The sequence below is a fragment of the Rhipicephalus microplus genome, chromosome X (assembly GCF_043290135.1).
Source record: "Rhipicephalus microplus isolate Deutch F79 chromosome X, USDA_Rmic, whole genome shotgun sequence".
Classification (NCBI taxonomy): Eukaryota; Metazoa; Arthropoda; class Arachnida; order Ixodida; family Ixodidae; genus Rhipicephalus; species Rhipicephalus microplus.
The window spans coordinates 107452537-107468973 of record NC_134710.1 but is presented as its reverse complement, the minus strand read 5'-3'; the positions used below and the strand labels follow the sequence as shown (position 1 = coordinate 107468973).

Below are 16437 nucleotides of genomic sequence, written 5' to 3'. Positions count from 1 at the left end.
AACCCTGACATCGAAACCTCACTTACCGAAGATGACCTCTTGACGCAACACGAACCATCCGAGCAAGCCGACGTAATCGTGAACCGCCACCACAGCCTAACTGCATCACAAGACAACAAACTAGCGACCTCAGCGTTCCTATCGATGTCCACAATAAGACAGCTCTCGTTGACACCGGAGACGACTATTCCGTCATCAGCGAAGCGCTCACCACGAAGTCGAAGAAAGTGAAGACCATATGGGAAGGTCCTGAGATCCGGACAGCTGGAGGTCCCTTAGCAACACCGGCAGGAATCTGCACAGTGAGAGTCTCCATCAACAACTGGATTTACCCCGCAAGTTTTGTAGTCCTACAACGTTGCTGCAGACACATCATTCTTGGTCTGGACTTCTTAGGCCTTCACGGGGAAGTCATGAACCTCAAATCAAAGTCGATAACCTTATCGACAAAAAATACCTGCCGCCACACACGCCATCAGGAAACCACGCCCTAAATGTACTGGAAGAACAAGTCACCATTCCCCCTCGCTCTTGATTGATTGATATGTGGGGTTTAATGTACCGAAACCACCACATGCTATGAGAGATGCCGTAGTGGAATGCTCTGGAAATTTCAACCACCTGGGGTTCTTTCACGTGCACCCAAATCTGAGCACACGGGCCTAGAACATTTCCGCCTCCATCGGAAATGCAGCCGCCGCAGTCGGAATTCAATCCCGTGACCTGCGGGTCAGCAGCGGAGTACCTTAGCCACTAGACCACCACGGCGGGGCTATTCCCTCTCGCTCTAGCGTCAGCATTTCTGTCGGCACACAGATATCAACAAATATGCTGAGCGTCATTGGAGGCGACCAGTACCTGTTGATCAACCGCGAGATTTGTGTCGCCAGGGAATAGCCGAGCTGTGAGGAGGAAAAAGTAGTGATGCTTTCAAGCTTCAGCAACGAATACAAGCATGTGAGCAAAGGCACCACGGTCGCCTACGTCGAAGACATAGTGGAAGCCAGCAACGCTTTCGCTCTCGCCGAGTCTACCGAAGCTCCTACGACAAACCAAGCATGTCAACGGTGAGTTGCTTTCGGCGTTAGCACAAGCTTTCCGATGCATAAGCAAGAACAGCTCATAACTCTGCACCGACAATACAAGGAGTGTTTTTCATCGTTGAAAATTCGAGAGACCCTGGTCGCAAAACATCCCACCGTAACCGAGGAGAGTGCCAGGCCACTCCGTCAGAGCCCCTACAGGGTGTCGACGCCAGGACACGACGCTATAAAGAATCAAGTTGACGAAATGCTACGTGACAACATTATCTAGCCTTTAAAGAGTCCATGGGCGTCACCCGTTGTGTTAGTCAAGAAAAAGGACGGAACAATACGCTTCTGCATTGACTATCACCGCCTGAACAAGATCACGAAGAAGGACAAATATCCTCTTCTCCGATAGATGACGCGCTGGATCGACTTCACAATGCGAGATACTCTTATTTGTTGAACCTCAAGAGTGATTGTTGGCAAATTGAAGTCGACGAGAGAGACCGAAGAAAAACTGCTTTTATTACACCGGACGGCCTGTTCGAGTTTAAGGTCATGCCCTTTGGTCTTTGCTCAGCAACCGCGACTTTCCAACGTGTTATGAAGTCAGTACTGGCCGGCTTGAAGTGGCAAATTTGCCTTGTGTACCTGGATGATGTCGTGGTGTTTACCTCAAGCTTCGATGAACTCCTCCAGTGCCTTGAAGCTGTACTACAAGTAATTAAGAACTCTGCACTCACCCTCAAAGCCGAAAAGTGCCGCTTTGGATATGAGGAGCTCTTGTTCCAGGGCTACGTCATCAGCAAGTCCAGCGTTCACCCCGACCCGCCAAAAACAGACTCCATTGCCATCTTCCAGCCGCCTACCGACACGAAGGTTGTGCGTCGATTTTTCGGCCTATGCGGCTATTGCAGGCGGTTCGTGAAAAACTTCACCTGCATTGCAGAGCCACTCACTAACCTTACCAGGACTGACTTGGAGTTTAAGTGGGAAACGCCGTAGGAGGATTTCAGGAACTGAAATGACGCCTGCAGACGCCTCCGCTACTTGCGCATTTCGGCAAATTCGCCGAGACAGAAATACACACCGACGCCAGCAGTGTGGGGCTCGGTGCCCTTCTTGTACAGAGGACTAACGGAGTGGAAAGAGTCATCAGTTATGCTAGCCGGCCGCTATTAAAGGCACATACCAAACTTTCTACAACAGAAAGGGAATGTCTTGCAATCATCTGGGCTACATTGAAGTTCCGTCCCTACCTTTATGGAAGGCCCTTCAAAGTTGTGAGCGACCACCACGCCTTGGGCTGGCTAGCTAACTTGAAAGACCTTTCAGGTTGCCTCGCACGCTGGAGCCTGAGCAATTCGACGTTACCATGCAGACTGCCTGTCTCGTGCCCCCGTGGAACCATCACCGAAGGACGACTCGGACGATGACTGCTGTTACGAAGACAAGACGCCAACACGGTCCCGAAGGCGCCACTGCTCCGAACTCTGCCGACAAGGTCACCAGCCGTTTGGTAGCGTGTGTTACTCAGCTCACGACAGCTTCTACGCAGAGCTGATAGACGAGCGGACGAGACCACGGTGAGTTAGAGCAAGGTTTATGTATAGTACAGAAATAGAGGCATTACAAATTCGGCACTGGGGCCGACAGCTTAGGGACATGAAGAGCTAACATGTCTTTTCTGACACATAGGTCTAATGCTGGCGACGCGCCGCAGGGCTTTTCTTTAATGGGCACCAGGTGGATCCTTTGAGTAACCAAATGTCCAACCAGAAGCGCCGCTGGCCGTGATGTCGGAATCCTCCAATGGGGCCCACCGCTGCGCGTGGTTGCACCAAGGACGAGGAATGTTGCCACGCATTGCGTAAGACTCGCCAGACTGGAAGGCGCCGATTGCTGCGCGTGGTTGCAGCAAAGGACGAGTGACGTTCCCCCGCGTTGCGTAAGACTCGCCAGACTGGAAGGCGCCGATTGCTTCAACTGGCTCGCGGGGTGAGGGAGCTCGCGGTGCGTTGCGTGACAGACCGGCGCAGCCGCTTGATGACGTCGTTGAGTTGATCGCGTCAGGCGGGCTTGATTGCTGGCCTTGACACAGATTGCCTTTTGTAGAGGCATTGACGTTCGGTGTGGACTCGCAGACGTAACACTGCGTCTTAGGAGTCAAAAGTACCGACGACTTTGCCGAGCGACAGCGAGCTGACCAGGAACTCATGAGCCATGTAGAACACCTCAAAGGCACGGCCGTTGTTGTCCCCAAAAGTACTCAAATGAGGAGTTGAGTCGGTTTTCTTGTGGAACGGCGTTCTCCTGAAAAAAAAAAACTCGCCACTTCAGGCCAACTACGTGACCTCGTCGTAGTACCTTCAGCGTTACGTTGAGAAGTTTTAGATGCTCTACACGACGACTTGATGGCTGGACACCTCGCTGTTTCCTGTACGCTCACATGAATACAAGTACTACTGGCCATGTCTTTCGGCCGACGTCACTCGTTATGCGAAGACATGCCGGGACTGCCAACGATGAAAGACACTGCCGACCAGGCCAACCGGACTTCTCCAACCCATCAAACCACCTCACCGGCCGTTCCAGCAAATCGGCATGTACTTACTCGGGCCGTTCCTGACGTCGAATTCCGGGAAAAAAAATGGATCGTCGAGGCCACCGACTACCTCACGCACTACGCCGAGACAAGGGCCTAGCCCAAAGGCAGTGCCACCGAGGTAGCAAAGCTCTTCGTCGACAACAGCGCCCTGCGACATGAAGCTCCACAGGTCCCCGTTACTCACAGAGGTACGTCCTTTATGGCGGACCTAACTCAGGCAATCCTGAGGTACAGCCAGACAAGTCACCACCCTACCACTGCCTATCATCCACAAATCAATGGCCTCACTGAGCGTCTTAAAACCATCGGCGATATGCTGGCTATGTAGGCTGACGTCGAGCACAAGACGTGAGATGAAATCCTCAACATTCGCATACATTACGGCCGTCCAAGAAACTACATAGTGGACGCCGTTCAAGTTGGTCTATGGAAGGAGCTTGGCAACGACGCTCGACGCAATGCTTCTGTCGCTGAGAAGAGAACCTCGACGTCACCGCCTGCCTTTAGCGTGCGGAAGAACCTCGTCATCAAGAATCAGTAGGCGACCGACAGCCGCAGTTACAATGTTCGACGACGCTTCGTAGAGTACCAGCCCGGGGACCGTGTCTGTGTATGGACGCCGATACGCCGACGTGTGCTCTGTGAAAAACTTCGGTGACGGTACTTCGGATCGTACAGAGTAGTTGGACGTCTCGGCCTACTCGACGACGAGGTTGTTCCCGACAGCATTACGAACTCTCAACGGCGCCGTGCTCGACGTGTGGTGGTACATGTCGCACGCCTCAAGCCATTTCATGCGCGAACCTTGGGACTGCATTTTGTTGTGTTTTATTGCTTGTACTTATTGTTCATTTTCTTTATTTTTGTACTTTCATTTCATTGCGATAGCAATCATATGTGGACACTTTCGGCAGGATTTCGCAGCTGGCGTCGATATCGGCGCTAATGTCATGGACCGTATATGTATACGTATCTATATATATGGACACGCAAGAAAGAAAAAAATTCCAGAAAAAAAAGAAGACTCCGGCACGCGGATTCGAACGTGAGACCTCCGCGTCGTGAATGCGAGGCGCTAACCACTAATCCACCGTGAGATACCCACTTTAACGATAAAACGGCAAGCTGTTCATATCTCTCACTTACCGCTGTTGGCGTGCATTGTGGCAAGGGGGGGGGGCTATCGTGTTTTCAGCATTATCAGCAAAATGGCGCAGTGAGCGCGCGGCGGCTCTCATCTCTCATGCGTATACTTTGGCCCGCTTAGAGAATAAGGGGTTTGTAACGATCGATCGCGTGCCCTTATCTTGCAGTGGGGAGAATCATACGTCTTCGCTAGCCTTTGAGTTCCGTCGGAATGATTCTGTTGTAGTTGCCGGGCGCACAGAGATCACTGCAATCGTTGCACATCCTCCATTTTCGAAAAGGGCGCGCTTTTCAGACAGGGCGAAGTAACGACTGAGGCGCTCATTCGCGTCAATGTGTACCTATGAGTACATTTCGTACGTCCTTTGTACGTGTGAAACGCGGGGCACGTTTCGATCTGCTTGCCATTCTTCACGTGACCTTCCAATTTGTTGCTATTGCGTTCATTGCTTCGCCTTTGCGGCAAAGCTGTGACTTTTTTTTTTGTTAAAGCATCGGGACGATGCCTTTTTCAGAGGGGGCCAATGCCACATTCTCTCCTCGTGGTTTGTTATCACCCCGTTATACGGTCAGTAATTCTCGGCGCAAATGACGCCGACACTGTTCGAGAAGCTTCAGGACGGCAGTGGATCATTTTGTTGAGATTACGGCCACTTTGTGAACAGTCCAGTTTATTTGTAGCCTACATCGCCGCTAGCGATAACGCTTTGGCAAATGTATAAATGCCGACACGCCTCTCCACTTGTCAGTTGATCGACGGCTGACGCTCTACTCGCCGCTATCAGTGCCAGTGTCTTGCTGTAATCTTATTTTCCTTTTACGTGGCCACAGGTTCAGCCGTATTATTAGATTATTTTTCTAAGCACTGTCTGTTACCCTTCGTCGATGTCACGACCTCGTGACAAAATGTTTAGCGCGTAGGGCTCACTTGTACTTGACTCAGACTCATCAATATTTTACCTAACCGGACTCACTTGGACTCGGACTTCATAATATTTCAGGGGCGAAGCTCCTTATGGGCTAGCCTTGTCCGGCATCCATCGATGTACTGGCGTCCACACTCGTATCACAACACCTGCTACACAGCTGTGGAGAAACCACCTGCGCCATCCGTTCGTCCGGGCGTGTGTCAGTGAATACGTCTTCCTTCGGTGCGTCCATCCGTCCATCTGTCCTTCTTTCAAACTAGTCGGCGACTTCAACTTAGACATTATAGACCTTAAGATAGCTACGCCCACTCGTCATCATTCACTTCGTGGAGATACGTAGATTTTTCGTCTCAATCATGCTCACTCAGACTTGGGACTTGATCTAAGTCTGACTTAGTCGACTCGTGGGTGAGTTTGCTAACCCATGTGCAGATATACTGAACCTTCAGCGGATTTCGACTGAATGTCCATAGTTCTGTTCCTGCAGCGAGTTTTTTTCCAAAGTTTCATCGATGAAGACGTATATGCAGAAGATGGCCTCACCTGGCTGATCCAGATCTAGACAATGTTCTAGCACTGCCACACTGTCCTCCACTCCCATGTCGGCGTCTTGCGAGTAGAAATCACCAACGACTTCCAAGGTTATTGCCGACTGCTGCCTTAGCGCAAGGCCAGCGCTATCGTCGTATGGTAACGGATTCAGGCGATATTAGGTGGTGATGAAGGTGAAGGCACGATCCTGTGCAAGCACTACATGTTCTGTCACTTTTTGAGCGAAAAGAAATTGTGTTGAAATTGAAGTGTATACATTTCGTTCTTTACACCTTGATTGTGCATGGGTGCCCTGTGTCTGTCTGAGATTTCTGTTACTGGCAGGGCATTAAAATAATAGAATTCACAGTTGAGGAGGCGCTTGTGCGGCTGTGTTGGAGTAAATTAACAATGAATGCGCTCTATGCATGGACACTGTGACAATTCATCAATTTGTTTTTTTAACATACTGTCTTGGTAATACGTGAATTCAGGTATGTTTCTTCGAACATATATTACAAAGGATCAACTGCACAGCGAGACAGGATAATGGCATACTTAATCTCTAGGCTAATGCTTACTTATACTCTAGGCTAATGGCACAACTCCAAAACTATCGATACCATTCCCAACCTCTATCTAGTTTTGGAGGCACTGCGTTTGTTTGCTTGCTTTTTTTTTCCTTGAAGGACCACATGTCTCAATTTCTGAATTTCATACTACTTTACGTCCAGTTTCATCACAGCACAGGGAAGGTTTTAAGGTGCAATATTTTAGGCGAGAACCATATCCCTCCTATCAGCTTTACGAACCGTTGAAAACTGTAATTTGTAATGAAAACTAATGAATATTAAGTTTATGATAGCAAACCTACTATCCTGTGGCATGTAAGACAGGAACTAGAGGAAGAAGGTGCCAACGATATACATAAGCGTAAGAGTGGCATGACTAAAACTCAGTAAAAGGTCAGCATCGCATCTAGAGAGCAAATCACTGCAAACTTGAGACGAGACAAACGTATCAATGAAAGCGATCTTTATCCGTCAATACAAAAAAAAAGTATAGAGTCAACATGGGAAGCCTGTGAACGAGACAAGTGAGGACTCTTTTCCTCATGCCATTGATGTCATGACTCCATGTGCTTCGCATCAACTCAATACCCATATTCTTACATTTAGACTACGCTAGCTCAAATCGCACAAATCAACACGTACGAGACAAAAAGGTGAGTACGTCTCAAATAATTCAATTCGTACACAACGTAGGGCTTAGAGCACACGTGTAATGCACATATACAGATCCATAGTTATACCTTAAGGATTATTCTCCATCGCAATTTAAATAATTTTGTAAAGAAACACAGTAGCATGGGCCTAATTCACAAATCTTATCTTGCATAAGTGCATTTTCTTATCGATCAACATGCTTTGCAAAAATGCGTAAATGATAAGTCCCGCATCATTATTGGCTGAAGTATTTTCCACCAAAAAATTTTAACATAAGGCATTCTGTTAATACGGGCCGAGATTCGGGGCAGCCCCAAAGCGTCTAAACATGTGTGAAAAAACGTGAGGGGGGGGGGGGGGTTGGGGGTGGTTTCATAAGGACCTCAAGCGAATCCCGCTTGATCCCCTTCTGACGCCTGCATTGAAGAAATTTGAAGGAACAAAAGTTCACAAGCTAGTAAAGGTAACGTTACTGTGTGGTCGCTGCCCAGAGTGTTGTATAAGTGAGACGGAGAAAAATTGACTGCAACTGAGAAAGCTCGCTGACCGCACCCCTGTCCATCACGTGGTGAACACCATGCAATTCGGGTGATGTGCAGCACGGCACAGACGAGGAACAAACAAATAAAGTTTAGGAGAACAGAGATTCGGGCAAGTTTGTTGGTATTCTTCCGGAAAACAGCGCAACAATACGAGGATGAAGAAGGACGTAGCAGCGGGACGCAGCTCCTGTCCCATGAATATTTTTCTTTCGTCCTCCTCAGGTTGTTGTGCTGTTTTCAAAAGGACAAAGAAACATATGAGACAAGTTTCTTTGTATTTTGTCTGTGCCGCCTTGCACGTTTACCCAAGTTTCTCAACTCGTCCTGCTTGCTGTGTTAATTTAGTAAACGTCAGAGCACTTGAACAAAACATTGGTCAGTTGTGTGGAGAAGAGAAGAGATATAACATCACTCCCACATTCCTTTAACTTTGCAACAACGCTACCGTGCACTACTTGCACGTGAAAAATGACACTTAGCGAGAACGAAGCTTGCAAAGCATTTTAAATTGTTATTAACGTTGGTCCATGTATGCATGGCACTGTGCCATTGGTATTGCTTGATGTCGGGCAAGAAGCTAACATCTGCTGATGCCGTTTGTCTATAGTGTGACATGACAGCGCCTTCATGACATTTACATTGTGACGTCCCGCAAACACGGACTGAACCCCAGTCCTTTCAAAATGTTTATGGTCGTTTCTTAAACCCACGCATTAAAAAAAAGGAAAAGAAGGCCTTCGGTGTAACGAATGGGCATTCCGGAGTGGAGTACCTGGAAGGATTATTTCTACTGTTCTCGCGCCCCCCCCCCCCCCCCCGCGCAAACACGATGACCGGGCGGCGCCTTGTCTATAGACAGTGTGACAGTGTACCGTGGCAATAATACGCGCGCGCCCTTCAGATTTGTGGCATGGGGGAGCAGCAGAGCACCTTTTGTTGGTTTGGGGAATGCGACCCTGCCGCAGTGCCTGTGCCGGGTCCAGTCTGACTTTCCGTCAACCTGCGTGGCTCCAGGGCTCATTACTGAGTTTTGCGCGGATGGCCACCCGCGGCATTGAATGACGAAGAAGCGGCGGCTACAGATAATTTCGCGGGAGACACCGAGCTGCATGGAGACGTCGAGACTCGTTCTGGACATCAGCTCATCAAGCCATCAAGTACTAGAAACCGGTACAATTGGTTCGGCTGAAAACATTTTGGCACAACATTGCAAACTCCGGACGTTGACCATTATAGACGACGCACTTTGTCGGAAGCATCGGGACCATTGTTCGCCCGTAATTAAAGTGTCTTCAAACGGCTCGCCCATCTCTTTCCCTGAGGCTTCAGTTTGTACATTGTTACTTGCTCGGCTTTGTTTGGGAGAAGGTTTTCTACTGATGTGGGCCACGGGAGCGGCCGTCGAAGACGACACACTCCGACTGACATGAAAATATGCCGTGTCGATAGTGGCGATTGGTTTGGTGCCCCGGTAGGGTGGAGTCGGGTCCTACAAAAAGGGACTACGAGACGATGCGAGGAGAGTCAGAGATACGATGCGAAAGGAGTCAGAGAGACGGAGCGTTGAGATTGAGATGGTAGAGAGGTGGAATGGAAAAGGAAGATAACGGTGCGAAGAGATAGCGATGAGAGGCGTTGAGATGATGACTGGGACAAAGACGATACGATGAGGAATGAAAGTTAGGGATAGGAGGCGAGTGAATGGAACGTTACGAGAGAGGGCTAAGATGGAAATCACTGAGAGGCACGACGAAGGCGACGATGACGAAGACGATGAAGACGCTGACAAATTGGACAATGACCCCAGGAAGAAGCCCTGAGCCCCGACTCGAGCAATTAGCTCCGAGGCCCCCGTCAACATAGACCTTTCGTGAGACGGACTTTATGCACCTTATTTAGATTAGCTTTGCGGGAAGGAGGTGGCAAATTGAGACATTGCGCGGTTTTATTAATTAATGACTTGATCATTTGTGTCGTCGTGTGTTTACTCTGTATTGAGGCACCCTTGTATTGTCACAGTTACTTCGCTTATGAATCCTGTTTCGCGTGTCGTGAGTATTTGCTGATGTGTTACAATTTCGTGTAACAGAGATGTCGTTGACGGACAGTATTTGTGTACGCCATTTGCACTTGCTATTAAATTAAATGAATCAGTAAACAGAAACAGGTGGTAGCGTCTCTTACTTCCCGGCCCCAGCACGAATCCCTGTATGTGAGAAGTGATTGAGACACATAGCCAAGAGGGAACAGGATAGACAAGGGGTTGAGTGGTCTTCCCTCTCTTTGGTAATCGGTGGCGTAGCTGGGGACGTCTCAACATCAAAAGATAATTTTGCACTGTTGCTGCTCATTAAGACCTTCTTCACAAGGGGTTGATGAATAATGGGAAAACAAGTTAAACCCAGAATAAGCATGGCAAATTGTTTTGTCGTGAATATCAAGAAATGGTGAAACTATGAAAAAGCTCCATCATTTGGCGATCAATTACAGTGGAGAGGGTGACGCTACGCTTGCAGGCATTGCCTACTTCATCGAAACAATCGAATAAATAATCATGGCAAGGTTTTTACCACCCAAAACTATCATGATAATGTGAGGGACGCTGTTGTTAAGGGCTCCGGAAATTTTGATCATCTGGTGTGTTCTGATTGTGTGTTTCTTGAAGGAAAAAGAAGAGAAAAGTGAGCCCCGTAACTGTCTGCATCAGGTGCGACACCTCAGCAGTAGTTTACTGTGCACCATAATGGAAGAACACGGGTCTCCAGCCTTCCACCGAAATGCGCCCGCCGTGGCCAGAATTCGTGTCAGCAGCTCAGCACCGTAACCTCGACACTTCACAGGAGTACGTCCCGAGCATGGAACGTTAAAACAAGGTCCATTGCTCAAGGTCCATTGCTTTACTCCGCGTCACGTTCTCTGTCAGGAGCGGCTGGACGCCGATTAAATGAGAGTAGTCAAACAGCATGCGAAATCCTTGTGGGGTGTGAAACTTCGTGAGCTTGAACCATGTAATAGGAAGATTTCTGTTTTCAATTTCACCACCAAATAACTTACTAGTCCTTGGAGAGGCTGTTGTAGATGATAGTCACTGCAGACCCCTAACCTTGGGCCAAAAATGTTGCCTTAAACTTAATCGAAAACCAACGGTTGTTTCAAGCCTACCGCGCAGTATCACTAGACTAGTCCCTGAAGGAGGGGGGGGCGGATGAACTGGGTCAGTTGTTATGACATGATTCGACATAGTAGGCGCAAAGAAGAGAACGAACCAAAAGGGAGAAAAACACACATAGGGTGCCCTGTATGTGTGTGGTGGGGGGGGGGGGGGGGTTCTCTTTTTGTCCGTCGTCTTTGTGATTTCGAATGTTATAATAGTCTCTGAAGATCGCTCGCATTTGACTTCAGACTGCATTGCAAGCTAGCATCAAGGGATCTAGTAAGTAACTTAGCCCTCCTGATACTTTCCCACACAGATATCAAGAAAAATACGTCGTGAAACGCACGCACGCACTCACACACACACACCCACGCGCGCGCACACACAACACCCGTGTGGTGTCCTCATGTCCTGGTTTTTCGCGCTGTGAAAACATGTCGATCCCAAATCGCTGACTAGCCAAAGCAACCGTTTGATCAACCGTTTTGTCAGTATACACACATGCAAAATTTCACGGGGTCTGGTGAAATGGGGATCACCGCCCCCTCCATGTTTAGACCAGCGTCTGCTTTTTTCACTCACCAACAAGGCGCACATTGCAACCCATATCATGTACTGCACAATGTGGTGTGTGTCAATGTTAATTGCGTATATACATAAGCTCTAATTTCTCGGAACTTACTGTCCAGTGGAAGGGTAGTATAAAAGATACCGCCTCGGCATCTCTGCAGAACAAGTTGGGAAATTACTTGTAGTGCTTCCAAAGTGAACTAACTAACGTTGGCCTGCTGCCGTTATCTGTGATATATATAATGGTTTCATGCGTATGTCCTCAGTTTACTTCAAAGCATGCATTTATTTATGCTACTGATTCCACTAATACACTGATGCTAAATGCAGGTCTCCAGAGGCACAGCAAGCGATGAAACAACCCGAGCGGTTCTTCGTCGAAACCTTTCCAGGCTTTCTGATGGCCGTGCATGGCGTGGTTCGGCGCATTTACTGGCGCCGCAGTCCCACTATCGATGCCTTCTTCTGACCACAGTAACGAAGGTGTCATTACCTCCATTTGGCAGACAGTGACCGAAATCGCCGTGCTCCAATTGCCTGTCGCATCCAACCCCTTCGTGCGGCACGCCTCGGAGCCACGCACATTTTCTTGGCTTCTGAGCGGAAGGACAAATAATCAAGAGACTGCTCGCTGGGTCACCAGGCACGTATGGTGACTACCAGGCTAGACCTGTTCGGAACACTGCGCAAAGACTGCACGCGCTAATATGCGCGACGCCTGTAAGAATGATTTTTCTGCCGCGGTGGGCCAGATGGTGTGCATGATTGGCCGAGCGTCTCGAGCCGCGCGTCTTCGAGGAGCGTGCCGTGCGGCTCTCCGGGCCGCGGGCGGCGGACCGAAAAGAGCGATGCAGTTAATTTGCGCCGCGAATAAAGTTGGCCGCCGCTGTGGCCGCGCGAGATTGTCGCCCCCTTCCGATTCGGTGATTATCGGCTGGGCGCCGGCAGCAGCCGCCGCCATAATAAACGGCGACAAGGGAGAGACGTGATCAGCGGGGACTGCCTTTGTGTGGTGCCGCTCCTTCTCGGCGACCAGAATGGGGGCCCGAGCGGGACACTCCCGCGGGCTCACACCCTCAGCCATTGTGCGCGAACCCACACTGACAGGCGCTGTGGGCAGAGGAACACGACCCGGCCTTTTCTTGTCGGCAGCGCGAGCATGCATCAAGAGCGGCCAATGGTCCCTTTTGGAGCTCTATTTACGGACGTCATGTTCTCGGGATCGCTCTGTGTAAGCGACGAGCCTTCTCTACTTTATTTCTTCTCTGGCGCGACGCGCGATGGATGGCCGCCGCGGAGGCCCGGCACATTGTCAAACAGAATTTTACGAGACATGTTCGGCCACGCGTGCCGCCGCTGCGTTGGCGCATCAGAACGCGCCCCGCTCGGCTCTTTCTGTTTGCTCAATGTGTGCAACTCCTCCGCGCCGAGCGGAGGAAACGTCCATCTTTTCTCGGAAACTGTCTCGCCCTTTCTCGCGCGCGCGCGCGTGTGTGTGTGTGTGTTGTGCGTAATTTGTTGGACGAAAACTCGGCCCAACGCGTGCCAACGCACGCGAACAAGTCTTTCTGCAGTATGCAAGCTAGCTACTGTCAGGGCCTGCTACATGATCCCGTACACCCATCTGTAGCACTCGGGTGTTACACGCCTTCCTTTTACCAATCTTACAGCGCCCAAAAAACACAAACACAAAACATAACCAACCAGTAGGGTTGGCGATGTCAATCACCCAGGTATTCAGTAGGTATAAGGGTTCACTTTCACACCGAATCTGAATTCGCTTTTTTCAAGCCACGGGAACGGGCTTTAAACATTCGAGATCTTTGCGAGATTTACAAGAAAGACTTCGTGCGAAGAGGCGAAGGTGGAAGCACGAGAGCATGAATGAATGTGCGCTGGGAACGGTGCGACCGCTGTTACGCTCACTATTGTGGCCACCATTCGCTTCTGGGCCGCCTAAACGGCTGTCCATGCGGTGTCCCTTAAGGTGTTGCCTTTTGCTCGATCCGATAAAGTCCCCTTGACTGAGTGAGCACAAAGCGATACAGAGGCGCTTCTCACCCCCCGTTCGCGTGGCTCAAAGGTGGAATTGAGCTGTCTGAGGGGTAGCAGTCGCCTTTGCGAGGAAAGCCAGCGGCGTGGCACCCTCGCGTGCAGTCACGCGAACTCGCGCGGCGGGGCTGCTGCCTAGGCCGGCCGGAGCTTCAGCTACGAGCGTGAGCTGCCTGCCACTCGCTGGGCCGGCTCCTGGTGACGTGACAAGCTGGACGTCCTTCTGCTGATTAAACGTGACTGGGTCTCGGCGAACGTGAACAGCGAGACTTCGCAAGTGCTCGCACGCGTTGTGTTGGGAGCGCGTGCCGCCAGAACTTCGTTTGTGTAGGCCTCGCCGCTGGCATTTACTCCCCCTTTTTTCGCGAATGGCTGCGCAGTGTTCGCATTCGGGGTCTAGGGGTTAACCAAGTTCTTCCCATGTGAAGGCCTGCATTTCGTCTGCTCAGCTGATACCCATGTCAGATCAGAAACATGAATTCAACAAAGTTATAGCTCCTCCGCATGCTTCCACATCGGTTTCTTTTCGTTTCTGTCTCAATCGCTGCTTTGGCATCTCAATCGCTGAACTGTACTGTTGATTCACAGTGGCTTTACGCAGTAAAATCTCTGCCAGGCCGGCAAGGCTGCAGAAAACATGACTTATATGGTTTTTTTTCTTTTTTTTTCTTTCTTGCGTTTAACGTGCTTGTTCTCCCATCCCACAGTTAGGGTATTGTTATTCTTTCCAGCTCTATAGAGTCTGACGATGAAAAAAAGCGTCAGAATTTTATTTTCATGGCAATCAAATATTCTTTATTAGACTGGGGTTGGTACCAGGTATTTCAAACAACATAGATAGTATGGAAGACGTGGTGGGTGGCACGTACCGTATTAGTCTTGACCATTGGAGGGCACTGAAATACTTTCAAAGCGCAGTATATGGCTGCTCCTTTCATCCCAATGGTATTTCTCTTTTAAGATAAGTTCTTTCATTAGAAAAAGGGAGGACCAAAGGTCAGTGGTGGGGAGGCTAGAGGAGGGGAGACTGGAGCTGAGCTAGCGATTGAGTTCATTATGCTAACGGGATGAAGTTACGTTATCGTGTTCTACTCTGTGAAAGCGAACCTCAAGCTTTGAGTAAAGCATTGTTCGTAGTTTCACGGCTAGCCGGTCTCAAAAGAAGTCAACAAGCGGTGATTTCGAGGTATCTAGGGTCCGTTTTCTACGTTATAATTCGCACGTTTTGTGATCTCGCAAAAAGGCACTAATTGCCGCAGTTTTGATGACGAAGTATGCTCACGTGCTTACATGGTGTGTTCAACAAGCAGTGCGACTGTTTGACCCGTCGCTGTCTGTTTGAGAAATAAGTACGTTCACTTCGAATAAAGAATTTAAACACGCACCCTTTCATGAACGGACTCCTGCTTGATGTCCTTGCTTTCAGTCTAGCTTGTTAGACCATGCCTGGTTCAGAGGGGAGAGAAAGATCTCTTGCTGAAATCCAGGCGCTTTTGCAGGCATGCCTATAGCCACAGACATTTATGTGTGTACATGAAACGCAGCGCGAAAGGAGTTTTAAGTTCTACAGGACAGTGGTGAAAAAGTAAAAAAAATGTTAATTTACATGAGCGAGCAAACCTGTTCATGACATTTAGAGATAAGACGATGAGCGAATTCAGGCTTGCATTATGCAAAGTTCTTATTTGAAATCCAAACCTCATCCAACTAAAGTAAAGGCTGGCTAGTTTTAAAATCTGTTTTTACTCTCGAACGTACATTTTGATTTTTAAACACATCAATTTTTGTTGTTACCGACGATGAAGCAGCAAGTTGTAGCGCTGAAACCAATTTTCCGAGAAGCCAGTGGTAACAAGATAGATACGCGCTTGGCCTAACGCATCAACCGTACCCAGCTTCGCATTATGCAGCGTAATTCTACCGTCGCTTGAAGATCTAAAACAATTTTGGGAGACTAATTTTTTAGAGGTATTGTAACAAGAAATCACAGGCCTGCCACTGTTTGGGGGGGTTTGAGCATGAGATTAAGATCCCACTTAGTGATATAGTCGAGTCGCAAGTGTTTGACCCCTGGGTTGAAATTCGCCGAAAATGGGTCCTACGTCAGAAGCCCGAAAACCTCACCATGCTGCGATATATAAACAACCGTTAGACGTCATGTCTGGTGTGTTTGTAGTGACCGGTAAGATAACAGCTTCCTGCACTGAGCCCATAATAACACCCTCCTAGAGGCTCGAGTACTGTGCGATGTCAGTGCTAATTAAAGAACACCTAATGGTCATAATTAGCGAAGCCGTACACTACAGTGCGCAGTATAATTGTTGTGTTTTTTTGACATCAAGCCCTTAAATTTCTCATGTATAATGATAGCGCTGTATTAGAAATGGGATGAGCGCCGAAATAACACTGTCTTTGAAATCTACAACCCATTCATTCTTGCGTTCCTTGCACATTAAATCTTTTCATATTGTCGTCTCCAACTTTTTAAAAGAAATATTAAGACAAGGCTTTTGATATCGCACCCGCTGTTTTGGTTAAGATGTGTGCGAGGCAATACTTAGAGATAACACCATGTGGCTAAAGCTGACAACGGAGCTTCGGGTTACAAGTCTCAGCTTTGGAGTTATGAAATTAAACCTTTATGTATAACC

The 16437-nt window shown here is 48.9% G+C and overlaps 1 protein-coding gene across 1 annotated transcript in view; it reads left to right on the top strand.

The window, feature by feature from the left end:
* Positions 1-14651, top strand: part of LOC119175678 (uncharacterized) — a 33471-nt gene extending 18820 nt beyond the window's left edge. The window contains exon 5 of the mRNA XM_075881258.1: positions 12065-14651. Coding sequence (XP_075737373.1) covers positions 12065-12203 — 139 coding nt within the window. The 3' untranslated portion in view covers positions 12204-14651. The remainder of the gene's footprint in view (positions 1-12064) is intronic.
* Positions 14652-16437: the final 1786 nt, after the last annotated feature.